The 18,323-nt window shown below is 33.5% G+C and overlaps 1 protein-coding gene across 11 annotated transcripts; it reads right to left on the bottom strand.

Annotated features, from left to right (window-relative positions):
* Positions 1-1,521: 1,521 nt before the first annotated feature.
* Positions 1,522-18,323, bottom strand: LOC148276741 (collagen and calcium-binding EGF domain-containing protein 1-like). Of its 11 annotated transcripts, XM_088233841.1 has the most exons (10): positions 18,177-18,249; positions 17,756-17,790; positions 17,265-17,485; positions 10,997-11,122; positions 8,863-9,011; positions 8,517-8,653; positions 5,515-5,719; positions 4,365-4,471; positions 2,988-3,157; positions 1,522-1,934 (listed from the first exon to the last, which is right to left on the bottom strand). In XM_088233841.1, the coding sequence occupies exons 3-10, from the start codon at positions 17,408-17,410 to the stop codon at positions 1,553-1,555; spliced, it is 1,422 nt and encodes a 473-aa protein (XP_088089967.1). In that variant the 5' UTR covers positions 17,411-17,485; positions 17,756-17,790; positions 18,177-18,249; the 3' UTR covers positions 1,522-1,552. The 11 variants fall into 11 exon arrangements, with proteins under 11 accessions (XP_088089967.1, XP_088089962.1, XP_088089963.1 ...); XM_088233836.1 differs by lacking the exon at positions 17,756-17,790 and having other exon boundaries at positions 18,177-18,323; XM_088233837.1 differs by lacking the exon at positions 17,756-17,790 and having other exon boundaries at positions 17,265-17,474; positions 18,177-18,323.

The raw sequence follows: 18,323 nt of genomic DNA, 5'->3' as shown, positions 1-18,323 counted from the left end.
TCCCTCTCTAAACATGAGTTTTCACTCTATTAGAGAGGTAGAAACGTTATTATTGATTATGTATGTACAAACCATTTGTAATTTTATAATTTTGTCAACATTTTTTTTCAATAAAAAAAATACGCAATTAAATCATTGTTGTGATGAAAGAATACAATTTGAAATGGCATTTTATTATAAAACATGCCGACTACAACACTCTTTACCCTGCACATTCTGATTTATGAACAAATAAAGTGAAATCCTCGATTGACAGTCGGGCTGCATGTGCTGCTGTGGTCTGTTCAGGAATTGAACAGGGACCCACAGGGCCAGAAGGTAGCACTTCACGGGCCTGGGAAGCACAAGCCCTGGACACAGGCAAATTATTAGGACTAATGCGTTGACATGACTAATATTATTGGTGCATTAGTGTATTAGATAGAGATATCCCAAACCTAGGTGGGAAGTTTCTAACTTCCAATGTACATTAAACTTCTCATGGTGCGATATATAAAAGTGAAATATTATTTTGTTAGATATTACCTTCATGTTAGATTTACACCCGAGTCTTTCTCTTCTCACGTGGCTTTATAAGGCACTCTGCCATTTAAATAAATTCCATAAAACATTAATAATTTTAATTTAAAATGATTTTAATTGACTTATTGTGTAAGCTACCTCCTAAAAAAAAAATTTAAATAAACTTTTCATATTACTGTGTTGGAACATTGGCATAAAATAATCTCTAAAACCATACTGCTTTATTTGTTGTAGGTAGCAAATATATCTTTAATTGCCACCTGATTTGTTAGGCGCTGTGGCGCAGTTGGTTAGACGGCCAACTGTGAAACTGGCGTTGCGGGTTCGATTCCCCCCAGTTGCAAGAAAAAAATCCAAGAAAGATTTTTTTCTCGATTGGTCTGGGTGTTGTGGTGTATTTTTCATTACCTCCTTCCATATCCCCTCTATCGTGCTGACAAGCCTCAAAATAGAGCCTTTATAAAAAATGAAAAATAAAATATCCACAGGTTTCAAGACCTTGTTTTTTGCCAGGACCCGTTCTACAAAAATATGCGAGTTTGTAATACTACACCATGTAAAAAAAGTCAATATGTATGTAGAATTTTAAAAATTATCTAGAAACCAATGAAGATAGTATGTGATTGTACTAAAATTTGTTATTACATATGACCGCTTGATGAATTTTACACAGATCTGTATCTACTATTATAGGTTCAGTTGGCACGAAGAACTAGCTTAAAAAGGAGGGGAGATTAATATGCTCGTATATATTCACGAACATATTCACGAGATATCTCTATAATTCACGAACATATATATTTCCGTCCCTTTTCATTAAGTGATCCACCGCTAGTAACCATTAGATCCAGCGCTGATTGTACAAATATGTATATTCTTCATAACAATTTAATAATATTCAATAGCCAAATATAACCCCCTTTGTTTGAAATGCAAACATTTTTGGTAAAACTACAAAAATATTTTTAAAATTTTGGTTTGAACTTTGAAAGTCGAAAAAGTATGAAATCATTTTATTAAAGTGCATAAATTAATGATCTCCGTCGAGCTCTTCATAGTCAGGATCATCGTTATCTTCTTCATTGAAATCTTCAGCTGATAAATCGTAAATGTTCGATGCGTCAGGGTTTTGTTTCATTTGCTTGTTTTTCATGGATTCTATAACTGTTTGCTTGAGGATTAAGAAATCTAATTGTTGCGAGTATTCTGCATCACCTTGGTCCCCTTTAATCTTAGTTTTAGTATGGTCTCTTTCTATTTCTCCAGACTCTCCGTTGTTAGTAATTTTCACTCCAGTTTGCTCTATGATGGGCGGGGAATATGCTTCCAATGCGTGACCTTCCTTAGATCGTTTGGCATTTTCTTTCATCTGTTGCCTTTTCCACGCATGTTGGATGTTGAATTTTGGTGGGCTAGTAAAAAAAATAATTCATTAATAATTAAATTAATAACATTTTTTTGAATTATTAAATTAAATAAGTACATTAATTAAAAATTTACCTCAAATTAATTTACGGTTTGCATATTCACAAAACTTAGTATAGCTTATTAGGCTGTGAGGTGTTAAGCATTAATAATTGTAAATTGTAAGAAATAATTACATATTATGCAATAACAATTTTGAAAATAACAATAATAAAAAAAAAATTAAATATGTATAAAAATTTTAGAATTCAAATTATGGATAGTTACAAACAATATACAAAATAATAGAAGCATTACATCAACATTAATAGAAAATATGACAAATACATAAATTTAATAAAAATTTAAATATGATCTACAAATTAAAGTAATCAATTATGTAACGAAATAACAGTTTAAACAATACTAAACAATAAAACCAAATATATAAAGAGGAAATAAAGAAGGAATGCAATAATTAAGAATACAATAAATTATATTATTGAATTAAAGAGTTTGCATAGAACAGAAAATTTTCATTATTTTTTAAGTTTGATCAGTTCTGATTACACGTCCCAACGCACAGACGTCCCGAATGCAGTGATTTGAAATTTCGGATCGCATTATTGTGTCCATCATCAGGGTCGATGTTGATATGATGGACGCTGTAATGTGATCCAAAACGTCAGAAAAGAGTTCTAACGACGCACGGCATAATAACCTAGAAAAACTTATTGTTCATTGGTACACCAATCGCAGTGTATCTTGATAATTTTTCTTACATAAGGGTAAGATGATCAGTCTTACGCTTCAGAAACCGCCAGTCCAGGGGTTATAAAATATTCAAGTGTAAAAACACCTTATTAAATAAATATTTCATATCAACCATGTCGGGAATCGAACTCGAGACCTCTTGCATGGCAGGCAAACGCGCTGATCACTACACCATGATGCTTACATATATATACATTATTAATAATTTTATTTATTGAAACATTTATCTGTATTGATGAAAATCCCACGAGGGTTGTATATGAAAATATTCTAAACATTGTTCTTACCTTTCACCTTTGGGGTATACTTTGTTTTCTAGATTGATAATATCATGTCGTAGATCTGCCAAAAGAAGTAGTAAGAAATCGAAGGATCCTCTCTGACCGCGTGGTCCCCTGGAACCTTTAGATCCCATCGAACCTTTGGGACCCTCCATACCAGCTGCCCCTGGAGGTCCCTAGAAACAAAACATTTTTTTGAAGAAGAATCACTCCAGAATTCTTTAAATTAAATTTTTAATTCAATAGTACATCCCTAGATTTGTTTTTTGTATTCCAAGTCTCGTGATTTTTATCATCATTTCCATATCCAAACCTAGTGGTGCATACGGCAATGCATTAGCTTTTCAATTGCAGCTTATCTAGATAATTTTTGTTACATAGAAGATAAGGTGATCAGTTTTTTGCTTGAGATGCCAGTTTTTGATTTTTTAAAGCAAGAGATGGCTGCAAGTGAGATGTGTCTTATAATAAATACATCTAAGACTAAATATATGTTAGCAAAAAAGTCACAAATAAACTATGCACAGCAGGCAATTGACATTGGGTCACAACACATAGACAATGTCAACTCCTTTTAATAGTTAGGTACTGAAATTACTAATGATAACAATTATAGTATCGAGATTAGAGCACGGCTATCGGCAGCAAACAGATGTTATTATGGCTTGTTTTAAGGTCTGGGATCCAAATTGCTCTCTAGAAAACCTAAGACCATTATTTACAAATCTCTCATACTGGTTATTGCATATGGTGCCGAATGCTGGCCAAAAGAGATGAAAACGTGGTATTAGTATTTGAAAGAAAAATATTAAGAAATATATTTGGACTGTCAACCAAAACGGAGTGTGGAGGAGACGGTTTAATCATGAGTTAGAAGCACTGTATGGCAAACCCAGCATTGCACAATTCATAAAAAATAAGAAAATTACAATGGTTGGGCAATGTGCATAGAATGAATGATAATTGTACTCCAAAAAGATTCTCTCAGGAACACAGACGAACCAGAGGTAGACTAAAGTATTTACCATACCTAGTGAGGATAGACAGTATCTAATATGTTAGCTTATAATTTCATTTTACACAATTGTACACCTTTTCACTGTTTTGCAAACAGAACATATTGTATTATTCACTATAATAAATGCCGATTTTTGCCATTAAACTTCTGAACTGAAAATTAAGATGGCTGGATAATGTGGAAAGTGACATTACAGCAATTGACCTGATGAACTGGAGAAGAGCCGCAGGGTGCAGGGAGGAATGAAGACAGATTCTAGAGTAGGTCAGGGCCCACAAAAGGCTGTAGCACGATGATTTCTTTTAAAAAATGCACAAAAACTTTTGTACCAACTTAATATAATTAGAATACCATGAAAATCTTACCACCGGTCCTCTCTGACATTTGAAAGCTCCGTTTGGTGTATTTACATATGAATCTAGTAAATTGTACGAGAAATCTTCACCATCGTTTTCTGTTTTTTGTCCATCAACTATCAAACAGAAAATAAAAAAACCAGATTAAACATTGATACATATGTTTCTTTAATGCTAAAATCCTTGGGTAAATTTCTTGTAAAATAAATGCAGGATATGGTTATTACTTTTGAAATGATTTCAGGTCTATTACTTTATTAAAAAAAATAACAGTCACTGGTAGTCATTGATATATATGTATAAACTAGATGCAGCTAACCTTAGTTCCGGAACCTAACTTGTAGTCAGTAAACAATGTGAAGCAGCTTTAAAAGGCGTGCAACATACAGGTTTGAATTCACATTAAACTGGCATCTTTTTTACTCTACTACGTGTTTTACACAGCAATGTTCATGTGACAACACTCATTTTTCGGAACCCAATTTCAAACTGTTGTTCTATAAAGCATCATCTCTATTTAATTATACCTCAGTGGTGGTAGTGCTTTTTACAAATTCAAATAAAAATGTTTTCATTACAAGCAAGTACAGTGTGTTTGAATGTTTAATAAGCCCATGTTATTGTGTTAGTACCTGTTGGTGAACTATGTAAACATGTTTCGGTTATGCTAAAAGGCACACAGGAACATTTTAATTGAAAACGTTCAGCCAACGATTTGAATGAACTGTACCGTCATGCAGTTGATATTTGGTCTTTCTCCAGTTGGAGCATGTTGTGAAAATGTGAGACCTAGTAAAGTAGGTAAGTGTGGTTAAGTTAATTCGCTGTATGTGGCCCAGCCAACCGAATCGCTTCTGCTTGACGACTATAGCTAACAACACCGTCTAAGTTAATTTTGTTATTTTTACAGGATGACAAAAAAACTGCTTATTTTATCAAAAGCTCAATCAAATTACGCCTTTAAATGTAGTAAAATGAAATATTTATTCATAAACCGTTAAATCTCAACATAAGTCTAATTCCTCTTCAATTCTATAAAATAAGCAGCCTTTTAACTGTCCTTTTAAAATAACAAAAATGACCTACGCAGGCAGTGTTGTTAACTAAGCGAAGAAATGTAGTAAAGTATGTGTGTTTAATTTGTTTTTTTCAGCATTACCATTAGTTCCTGGCGCACCCGGGGCCCCAGGGGGGCCAGGGGGGCCTGGGGGGCCGCTGGCGAAGGATGACAGCCTTACAGCGGTCCCTAGTGCCGCTACATGCTCATGCAGGGAGCGCACTCTCTCCTGAAGCCTATTCATAGCTTCACAATTTGCGTAACACCTTTCTCGTGTTGCTGCTAGAGAAGGGCTTGTAATATCCGACTGAAATATATGTATGTTTTTTTATTGAAACAAAGAGTTTTACAATTTTAAAAATATATACCTACATACATAATATTTTTACATGATATCTTAACATTTCTTCCTCTCTAATGAAGATAACCATTTTGTAATTTTTATTAGGAACAGTATTTATTTTGTAATTTTAATTACATATTTCCAAAAATATATTACATTTTATTACAAGAATCAATGAATAAACATGGATGTATTTCAAATGAAACACTGTAATTTTTACCACATTAGAGCTTAATATAACACAACTAGTTTCAGGTATCCTAAATTACCCATCATTATTTTTATTTATTTTATTTTATTTTATTCAGAAAACATATAGTCATACAAAATAAATATTAAAAACAACAATTTTTTAACATAAAAAGACAAATCAAGTTTTCATAAATTAAAAAGATATAAACATTAAATGTGACCAAAAAAAATTAAATAAATAAGAATTTTAAGTGAGAAAAGAATGTTGACATTTGCGTTTTCCATGGAGGTAATAAATTAAAATAAATAAAAATACCGAATGTACACGCCGAGCCATCCACGCACACACATGAACGCACTTATAAAACATACACAAACATATACATTACATGCGGCACATATATATAGCATAAACCACTCAAGATGCACATTCAGCAACTATCCCAAATAATCGACCCCATGAAGAAATTTTCTGTACAAATGCAACGTGCAGTTAAAAATGTCTACATCAATACTGAGTCCGTTATAATTTCTACAGGTACGTCTAATGAATGAATTCGAGGTATAATAGTTTTTACAAGTTGGTACATAAAAAAGGGAATTTAATCTAGTATAGCGAAGAGGACAACGAAAACCAATATTTTGTAAAAGATACGGCGAATCAACTATATTATTGAGAATTTTGAAAAGAAAAATTAAATCATATGTAAGGCGCCTTTTTTGTAGTGATTCTATATTAAAATTGATCAAAGATGTAAATATAATTACACCTGATGATGGGTACTTATTTACTATATAATAAATACATCATACACCTGATGATGGGTTTATATTTACACCTGATGATGGGTAATTCAGAATACCTGAAACTAGTTGTGTTATATAAAACTCTTATTTGGTAAAAATTACAATGTGTTTCATTTTGAATAAATTCAAAATGTTTTTCCACAAAGTAAATGCTGAAACAATAAATAATATAAACTGATGGATGAAAAATAATGGTAATTACAAAAATGAAACTATTTATATAAATCATTCATAATTACTTTATTTAATGACACAATAAGTTTTTCTGGGTTATTATGCCGTGTGTCGTTCGTACTCTCTACCGACGTTTCGGGGAAACGGGGCATAAGTTTTCCTTTGAGCCGATAATCTTATGGAGGCCAAAGAACCACCAAACACGACTAGTAAAAGAAGCAATTGAGATTTACAAACATCCCGACAACATAAACAGAGATGATGGGATGCGATTAAAAACATCCCGGTACCCAGTCATAAAGAAATCGCATAAAGATTGCAATGTAACACAGATTTGTGATACGGTATAGATCCTAAGTACATAATGGTACACTTTAATCTAAACGACTACGACACGGTACAAGTCCCAAATACATAACATCACACAAAAACGACTACGACACGGTAAAAATTCTAAGTACCTAACGTAACACATATTCATACACAAATAACATCAACCCTTATGATGGACGCTGTAACGCGATCCGAAACGTCGGTAGAGAGTACGAACGACACACGGCATAATAACCCAGAAAAACTTATTGTGCATCTTAACGGCCGTGAAAATCTAAGAAGTTTAATGAAATACATTTAGATCTCAATAGGCAAAGGTACTTCGTCTCTTTTTACGTGTGATTGATTTCTTGTCTCTTACTTACATAGGGTACTTTGACTTAAGATCCGCAGGTGTTATGAGATTGTAAAAGTATTTTTACTTTCTACAAATATATTTTCCTGAACCCTACCTTACTAAGCAACTAAAAAAGTTAACCCTAATTATTTGAACCTTTACTTCAAGTGTTTCATATTACACATAGCATATCCTTGGAATAGGCATAAATTATGTATTTAAATCCGCTTTTCCTCTTTGTTAGTTATTTTGTTTCCAAATGATTGTCAGCAGCACTTTCTTGTTTTAGTACAATAATACAACACCACTGAGACAAAAAAACCTTAATATATTTGGAGCTAATACAATCCTTGCATTTTTTTATTAAGGACACAAGACTGGCAAATTACATAAAAAGCATGAAAAAAAAACGAAAAAAAAAATTGGAAACAAACATTTGGAAAAGTGTCACAGGAACAAATTTCTTCCAAATCCCTCTTTCTGCCTACATTTTTTTTACTCTATCCTCTACCAAACACTCTGTATAACTGTTTGCAGGAATACCGAACATTAATTTGACAAACATTCAATTTTGTCCACTACGCTCAAACACATTGTTTTGGATGGCATAATTAAATTATTTCCGTCTATGCACTTCGATTATTTAGAGTAGGTACGCTGAATATGCAAAATGTTTAAATCTGGAATTTGGATATTCCCTGAATAATTATGAAATATGTATATTGCATTTTGTTTATTGTTGCTGAAATATTCATAATAAATTTAAATTACACGCAATTAACCTCAGAGTAATAATGCGCCAAGCTACACGCATTATTACTCTGACCAATCAACAGTTTTAGAGTAGCATTAAATATCCCTTTTGCTAAAGAGTTAATATGAAACACAACAGGATAAAAAAATGTATATTTCATTTACCTCTTTTTTATCGAGATCGCAAGTTCTATTATCAATATTAAGAGTGTAGCCTACATCACATTCGCAAAAATGACTTCCCACGGTGTTTGTACATTTCTGTTCACAGTCTCCATTGTTATCTAGGCATTCATTAATATCTGAAAATAAAACTTTTTTTTAAAAAATGTGCTGCTAATATTATTATATGTACCTGCCATTAATGTATCAAAAATATGTATTATATTTTAATGCTTCGCATTGGATATTTGCGGTAATTTCTTGAAGTTAATTTTTAGATTTACATAATAATTATGAGAAAATGTGTGTTTTGGCCTTCCTAAAATAATATTTTTTAAAATTTGTTCACCTTCACAGAATGGTTTGATCCCGTGTTTCTGATTATATGAGTTCAATACATAGCCATCAAAGCAAGTGCATATAAGCCTTTGTAGATATGTGTTACATTTATGTTCACATAAACCGAGGCTACATGGATCTGTTTCTTGTGGAACACATCTGGAATTTAAATAGCATTTTCTTATACCAAAATAGAAGATTATTAATTGTAGCTTATGGTAAATCATAAATAAAGACAAGGCTATCAAGTCAATAAATTTCGGACGCAGTACATAGAACGAGATAATCTATATTTTAGTCATAGCATTCAGGCCCTGATGTACACAATAAATGGTGACACATATTTAAAAGGTCTATTTTTGTATGATTTCTTCCTTATTTGCTTATACTGCAGCCCCCTTACTGCTCTCCAGGATGTGTCTTATAAAACAGGATAGTAATATAAAATTTAAAAGTCCAAAGGTTCAAAAGTTGTTAAGGTCTTCGATAGGGATTTTTTTACCTTATATACTGATTAGTCATTTTACTATTTTACCTGGCGCGTGCGGTGACTAATTGGTGTCTATAATTATTAGTAGGGATACTGACAAAAAAATGAGGGTTTCAATTAACACTTTAATTTTTATTTTATAAGCCAAGTTCCAAGCAATTACTCACAATCATCTTTCTCATTTAAAAGTATGTAATATTTAAAGATTAGTGGCAACATTATTTTTGTATGAGACATAATTTTTTTTATTACAAGACAGGCGCAGTTGGTTAGACGGCTAACTGTGAAACTGGCGCCGTGGCTTCGATTCCCACCAGTTGCAACACCAAAAAAATCCAAGAAATATTTTATTCTCAATTGGTCTGGGTGTTGTGGCGTATTTTTCACTACCTCCTTCAATATCCCCTCTATCCTACCTGCTGACGAGCCTCAAAATAGAGGCTTAGCGGGTTATTCCTTTTAAAAAAAAGGGCCATAGATAAATCATATGACATGGCAGTAAAAATTTATAATCAGCTTCCTAAAAAAATTAAAGAAATAAATTGGATTAAAAAATTTTCAAAGTGTAAAGTGTTTCTAATAAATAAATGTTTCTACAGTATATAAATGAATATTTGGAAGATGTAATTGAATGAATTAAAATGTAAATAACGCAAGCAATAGACACCGTAACTTGTATTTTTTTTACTGTTTGTATTTTCTTAACTTTTTATTTATTTTTTTTTTAAACTTTTTTTCATTTCTGTATTTTTTTATTAGTTTTTTTTGTCAGATTGTAAGAAATTGCTAGTGGCAATAAGTCCGCTATTTAACTGTGTATACTTTTGTTTTATTGAATAATAAATATTGATGTATTTTTCACATTGTATATATTATGGTTAACAAAGGTTTTACTAAATATGAAATATTTGTATATATCCACTTACCGACTTTTCTATGTCTACCGGTTTCGTGATGTACCAGTCTCTTCGTCAGGACACCAATTAAACCAACACGTAAAACCCACTGTACACCTTTAGCATAGTTGTTGCACAAAAATATAAAACCAACACTTTTATTATAATTAAAATGCATGTCGTGTTTGTTTTATATTTTTGTGCAACTATGGTGATGGTGTGTAGTAGGTTTTGCATGTTGGTTTAATTAGTGTCCTGACGAAGAGATGGGAACATCTCGAAACCGGTAGACATAGAAAAGTCGGAAAGTGGATACAAATATTTATTACATTTAGTTAAATGTTTGACCACATAGCTAATGCTTTAAATATTAATAATAAAGATTTTATTATTAATATTATTTATGGGTTTGCTGATATTTTAAAGGTATTTCATGTTCTGTTACTTCTTCTGTTTCTGTTTCTGTTACTTCCACATTATTTGCATTGTGTGGAATAACACAAAAAATACTGACAAATCTTCAGTGATTCGGAAAATCGGGTGCTGTAATTCTGAATAAAATGACACATTGCTTTCCAGCTAATTCCCCTTAGTTTGCTCGGCGCCAAAAAAAGTTTTCAGTAGGCATGACAAAAATCTGATCTCGAATGAAATCCTGGCGGAGTCCGGTCTAAGCTCTTTAAATCAAAACCGGATGTATCCTGTAACCTTATTCAGAATTAGCCAGGGTTAGCATTAGTGTAATATTTAATATTTACCTTCCGGAGATGTAGATATAATCGGGGCAGCAGTATTTTCGTGTACAGTCGACCCAATCTGCTCCCACTTTACACTTATGTTTTGATGTAATCAAATTATCTGTCGGACATTTTAAGACTTCTGGCCTGAAAATAAAATATAAAGTATTAGATTTATTTTTTAATTAAAATATTACAACAGAGATGAAGAACATGTAAGAGAAGGTAATATAGAAGTCCAGGCATCTACAGGGCTTATGACTTGTCAATGGCTGGTTTAAGTGGCCACTTTACACACTGTGTAACATTCACCATTCTGCCTATATTTGAACATCTATATTCCTTCAATTCTTTCACCTGTTGATGTTTGTGAAGTTAATGAGCTGAAACCTTTATTATTACCCACTTAAACCAGCCATTGACAGGTCATAAGCCCTGTAGATGCCTGGACTTCTATATTACCTTCTCTTAAATGTTCTTCATCTCTGTTGTAATATGTTAATATAAACAGCTCCCCAGGGAGTTGAATACAAAATTTTGTATTCCTTGTCTACAAAAATTTGGACAAACTCAAAATATTGTTGATAAATTACCTGGTCCATGAAGAAGTATAGAAATTGAAAAAATAATATTTTCAGGGGTTGCCTAGTATGTAGGTGAAATAATTCAATTTGATGAATCTCACCCGCATAAATAAAGGTTTCCATTTTTTTTTCCATTTTTTTTTCTTTTTTGGACCACAACAGGCCAGGAGGCCTAATTACAGTGGTGAATTACATCACAGAGCACCCAGGCTTGAGAAAAATCACAGTTTTAATTTTTTGTGTTCTCACCGGGAATCGAACCCGGAACCTTCCGTGCCTGAGTCAAGCGTCTTGACCACTACACCACGGAGGCCGCCGCTCGAGGTTTCAGCTCTTTAACTTCACAAACATCAACATATGAAAGAATTGAAGGAATATAGATGTTCAAATATAGGCAGAATGGTGAATGTTACACAGTGTGTAAAGTGGTCACTTAAACCAGCCATTGACAGGTCATAAGCCCTATAGATGCCTGGACTTCTATATTACCTTCTCTTAAATGTTCTTCATCTCTGTTGTAATATGATAATATAAACAGCTCCCCAGGGAGTTTAATCCAGTCCTTATCTACAAAAATTTGGACAAACTCAAAATATTGTTAATTTATTTTTTATAAAACTGTGGACACGACATAGTACTTTATTTATTTTTATTTTCTACGAATTTTTAATTATTTGTCATCAATATTGAACATCCGATTGACAGCTTATCAAGACTTCTGTGAGCTAACCTAACCAGCGCAGCGGACATAATGTAAAGTTTCGAATTAATATTTCAGAGTCGACCGTTTCGTAAATCGAATCCTAAAATTACATGCACCGTAGTCAAACCTGCTAACCATTACACCATGTATTGATAGTAATAAATATAATGAAAATTAAAATCGGGAATACTTAAGAGTTCAAATTAAATGATTAATTAACACAAATATAATGAATTAACTACTGACTGAAGAAAAATTATTTGTTTTTCAAGAATCTTCCTTTAATTTTTAAAATTTCAAAACTTTTTACTTCTTCCCGCTTTGTAGAAGAAACACGGTTCGACTTTTCTTCATACAAACGTATTCCCGTATTTTCTCCCGGGATTATGGCACTAGAACAATGATTTAGCAGGGATTTGTGTCTCAATTAAATGTAACATATGCCGACCTTGCCATGCCGACCTTGCCAAGAACTAAACAAGAAACCTCAACCAAGGTAGACGAGGAAGCCACTAAGTTTCTCTTTTGGGATTTTTACACACCAAATTAAGAGGGAACGTGGCCTGGCTTTTCTTCATACAAACGTATTCCCGTATTTTCTCCAGGGATTATGGCACTAAAGCTGTGATTTTATTACACACTATAGATATTTACCACTGGCGTGTCTCGATCATTTTGCCCTTTTGGCAAATTATTTGTATGGACCAAATTTTTGCGCTGCGAATGCTAACGGAGAAGTTTTTGGCAAAAAGTCAAAAACTTTTCTGCGCATTTGTCGATTTGCAAAAAGCGTATGATAAAGTAGATAGAATGAAATTGTGGGGCGTGTTGGAAAAGTATGGATTAGACAAAAAACTTATACTTGCAGTATCGTCTCTCTATGAGGAGAGTTCAGCGTGTATAAGAGTTAATGGGGGATTTACATCTTGGTTTGCGATCTCAAAAGGCGTGAAACAGGGATGTGTAATGTCACCATGGTTGTTTAATCTATACATGGACAACTGTATGAAAGAGATAGAATGTATGGGTATTGGAGCAAAAATTGATAATTTTTCAGTAAGCTGCTTGTTGTATGCTGACGATGCAGTTCTGTTAGCAAGCAGCAAGGCTGATTTGCAGCAAATAGTCTCTAGAATGTATGATGTATGCCTGGAGAGCGAATTGGCGATGAACGAAAGTAAGTCAAAAGTGATGGTATTTGAAAGGGATAGTGAGGTTACTGACTGCATAATAAATGTAAACAACGAATGTCTCGAGCAAGTAGAAGAATTTTTGTATCTGGGAAGCATATTTTCAAGAGATGGAAGAGTAGAAAAAGATGTTGAAAGAAGAGTGAATGCGGGCAACAAAATGAACGGAGCACTAAGCACAGTAATTTCTAATAAAAATATGTCAATCCAAGCTAAACTGGCAGTGCACAACGGAGTTTTAGTCCCAACACTTATGTATGGAAGTTAAACATGGAACTGGCAGAGGAAGGATGAAAGCCGAGTGAACGCGGTTGAAATGCGATCTCTTAGACGAATGTGTGGGAAATCAATGTATGACAGGGTTACAAATGATGAAATCAGGCGAGAGTGTAAATCTGAGTCAAGTACTTATAATTGATAAGATTAAGAAAGGGTCTCTGAGATGGTTTGGTCACGTGGAACGAATGAACGACGAAAGAATGGTAAAACAAGTATATATGGCGAAAATGAACGGCAACGTTCTACGGCCTTCGGGTGTACAGTATACAAATATGATAAAAAATTTTGAAAAACGGAAAAGATGCCGATACAGAAAATTCCATTATGATACTCTTTATCAAAAACAAAAAAAAACATGGTTCAATTCCGGGGTGCGGAAAACGCGTCAAGAGAAACTCGATTTTGTCGGTTTTAGTTAACACGGCAAATCCTCTTTAGGATTTCGTAGCATGAATATTTTTATTAATTTGATATTTTTTATGAATCAGTCGATGATTTTAGTAATAAATAGTCGATGTTTCTACCAACCAACCGATTATAAGTGTCTAGAATATTTTAATCAATCAGTATAAGTACTTAAGGCGGATCATTCCCTATCATTTTAATAAAATAATGTTTTTAAATATATTGTTTATAAATGTTGCCCTGGACAAGCACCTGAAGCGTAACACTGCCCATTGTTGTTCTGTGCCCAGGCGGACAAAGAATGCAATTCTGAGTGTGAAATAGAACCAGAACCCTAGACGAGTGTTTTCGACTCGATGGCTGCTCTTAGGTAAAAATCCTGAACAAGGGAAATCGAGCGGAGATAAGTCCGCCTCGTTGTGTAGTGATTGACGCATTCACCTGCCATTCTTGAGATCCTGGGTTCGATTACTGGCAGGGTGGACATGAAATATTTGACATAAGTTTCTCCAGGGTATGCTTGGCTATAACAGTTTAGAGACTAGAAGGAATGTGTATTTGACTACACATTTTTATCGATTGTTGGGCGGTATGATCGATAATTCTAAGATGATGAGCATTGGTTTGTATGTTCCTGATAATTACCTAAGACAGCGTCAGCATAGCTTGTTTTATATTCCGATATTCAGGACCAACCTGCCTATGGTTATGCCTGTTGGAAGGGCTACCGCTATGCTGAACAACATCGCTCTGGGTATTGATCTGTTTCATGTATCCGAAGGGGTTTTCCAGAGCCGGATTCTCCTACTACTTTGACACGAATCTCCTTCGTGTATTTTTTTTTCTTTTTTATAATACGACGTATTGAATTTGTAATGTTTATGCTAAATTTAAAATAAATGAATTGAATTGAATTGAAATATTGATTTAAATGATGTATGTAATTATAAATGTACTAAAATATACTTGCAATATAAATGTACCTACTAAATATATTGAATGATGTATGTAATAATAAATTAACAAAAAATTAACGAGATCCCTGTGATCGGTGTACCAATGCAGTGTCCTATGCACCTTTAGGTGCGGAAAGGGAATAACGATGACTAAAATATAAGCAAAAAATGTAATTAATAAATAACGGTTATTTAGACTGCAATATTTCATTGTTTCTAGACTAGCATTGGAAGTGTAGGACGGATCTCTTCATGTAACAGATGATCGAAATACGCTGCATTTGGTTTACCAATGCAGTGCCCTATGCACCACCGAGTTCCGAATGAATTATATTCAACATGAAATGACTGGCTTTGTAAGGAATGAGGAAATAAGAGATCGGAGGTAGCAAACTCTGGTGACAACTATCATAAAGCGGAGGCGATACGGTTGGCTGGGCCATATACTGTGGATGCCTCCTGAGAGCTTTAAGACTACTTTACAAGGCATCAGGTTTCTTGATGTCCTGGACGTTCGTCAGCAGTTTATGTCAGAACTACGGGACGCGAATCTGACTTGGGTGGACGCACAGAAGCTGGCAGCCGACAGAGACGTCTGGAGGCTCTTTGTGGACACCGTATGCTCCAACTAGGGAGCGGACATGATGATGATGATGAAATAGATTTGTAGGTATAGGTAACTTATAAACGTATTTACAAAAATAATGGCCTGCCTATGTACCGCGAAACCGTCCAATTTTGCCCGCTTTTTTACAATAGGGTATTTTCATAAACTGGGGATATGATTTTAAATGTATTCAGTATTTAAAGAATATTTTTACATCAATATTTTGAGTTTGTCCAAATTTTTGTAGACAAGGACTGGATTCAACTCCCTGGGGAGCTGTTTATATTAACATATTACAACAGAGATGAAGAACATTTTCAGGTGTTGCCTAGTATGTAGGTGAAATAATTCAATTAGATGAATCTCACCAGCATAAATAAAGGTTTCAGCTCTTTAACTTCACAAACATCAACAGATGGAAGAATGGAAGGAATATAGATGTTCAAATATAGGCAGAATGGTGAATGTTACACAGTGTGTAAAGTGGCCACTTAAACCAGCCATTGACAGGTCATAAGCCCTGTAGATGCCTAGACGTCTATATTACCTTCTCTTAAATGTTCTTCATCTCTGTTGTAATATGTGAATATTTTTACGATTGCGAGCATTGTACTATAAAAATCTGAAACGAATGTTTTCATTTATAATATTCTATTTAAAGTTTGATAGAAATAAAACGGCCCGTAACTGGCCAAAAGGGTTGTGACGTCACGTGTGACTTATAGATCCTACGTTCACTCAAATCATATACCGAGATACTCCGACGCGGGCGGCTTGTGGCTTTTTATTTGTTTTTTATAGTTAAATTTCGTTTTTTCCTTTGCTTTTTTGTTTTGTTTTCATTTATAAACATCCATAGCATTATGACTGACATTGATTTTTTACAAGGAAAATCCGATAACTTGCCCAAAATAGATAGATTCATGATGGGTATTTTTTTCTCATCCAATACAAACTTTTTAAGTTCTGAGTATAGAAATGTAAAGGCCGCAAGGTAAGGAAATATATTATGTTTGCTTCCAGAATGTATTCATTTAAATAGTTGTATTATTTGCATGTACCATAAATGTATTGTTTCGCGTACATTTAATGCAAAAGGGAAGTAACGTGACTTTGACACAACATAATCCATAAAATACCATTGCTTGTAAACATCTCTGTTGCTCGAGTGCATGTTAATACCCTTTTTTATTAAATGTGATTTACTTATTAATATATCAGCTAGGGAAAATTACGGAGACAATGCCATAGGTTACATTCAAGTAAAACGGACGGGTGATATTTGAATGGTAAAAGGTCGAGTCACCCCAGTACATAAAGTTAGAACCAAAGCGTACTCGGTGACGTTGATTTGCGATGAAGTCTAGGAAATAATAGATTGCCTAAATTATTTTGAATGATTTCATAATACAATCAATATTGTGCGTAAACTTAATTTGTAATACCATTATTTATTTTTTTACCACATTGCCCATAGCGAAGTGAATGAAGATCGTTGAAAATGAACACAAAATAAAAACATTTTAGCGGAACGTAAGAAAAAATATTATAAAATGATAACTTACGATCGCGCAGGTTCGAAATCCCCCAATCCATCGATGGGATATCCATTTTCACGAGCCGAAGGCTCTAAAGCCGCCAAACTTTGACTTCCGCACAAAAGAACCACGGTCACCCTGAGTACAAGAACTTTGGCCATAACTTCTGTCATTATTTACACAAAACTTTAATTTGATCGTCCATAATTCCTTCTACATGGTGACCGAACTGAAGTACTACACATTGACTACTGAATACTTGAATACAAACCCAGAGGAAAGACGATATCCCGATGATTGGGAACAAAGAACCTCCTATGTGTTTAATTTCAAATAACATAACATAAAGAAAAACGTTTCTCTTAATGCTGACTGATGATTATTTTAATGAAAGTAGAGGAGATACTTGACTCTCGTGTATTAGTAAAGTAAATTTGTTTTAATTAGTGGCTAATATAGCTTCCAGATTCCCAGATTTTTTTTTTAAACCTATACTATTCCCCAGTTTGTATTATTACTTATTACGCGAGTGAGTTAAGTTTAAAATGAAATGCTGAAATTACAATATAATACCAATCCTTGTTACATGAACCTATATATTTTTTTAAACAGACAAATATTTAAAAAAATATTTTTTTTTGGGGTTTAGAAAAATAATTTCCCCTCAGTATAAAAGTGAAAGATTACATTAAAACGAATAAAATTTCGTTTTATGCATTTTTCCAATTACTTTTTCAGGCGGAAATCTCCTTCAACTCTAACGAAGAAAAAATAACCTAACCCTAACCACATTTAAAACACACTAAAATCAACCAGTATTTTAATTTCATATGAGTTTTTTTTAACAAATCACGGCAACTATTTAATACGGTTCACTTTGAGATTACAATTTTAAGCGGAAAATTCTAATATTGCCAAAATGTGTTTAAATTGTAGTACATTTCAGATTTTTTACTGGTTATGTTTTACATATATGAACATTTCACACTCCACGACGAAACTAATCCTGACTAATCCAAAATACATGGACTGCTGAAGCTGTGGCGTGGTGTAAGCGTGTGGCGTTAATTAGACTTAATTACAAAT

This window comes from Micrasema longulum, unplaced genomic scaffold (assembly GCF_059751315.1).
Source record: "Micrasema longulum isolate JH-2025_06_02 unplaced genomic scaffold, ASM5975131v1 h1tg001155l, whole genome shotgun sequence".
Lineage (NCBI taxonomy): Eukaryota > Metazoa > Arthropoda > Insecta > Trichoptera > Brachycentridae > Micrasema > Micrasema longulum.
The sequence above is the reverse complement of the archived record's forward strand: the minus strand, read 5'-3'. Positions and strand labels throughout refer to the sequence as shown.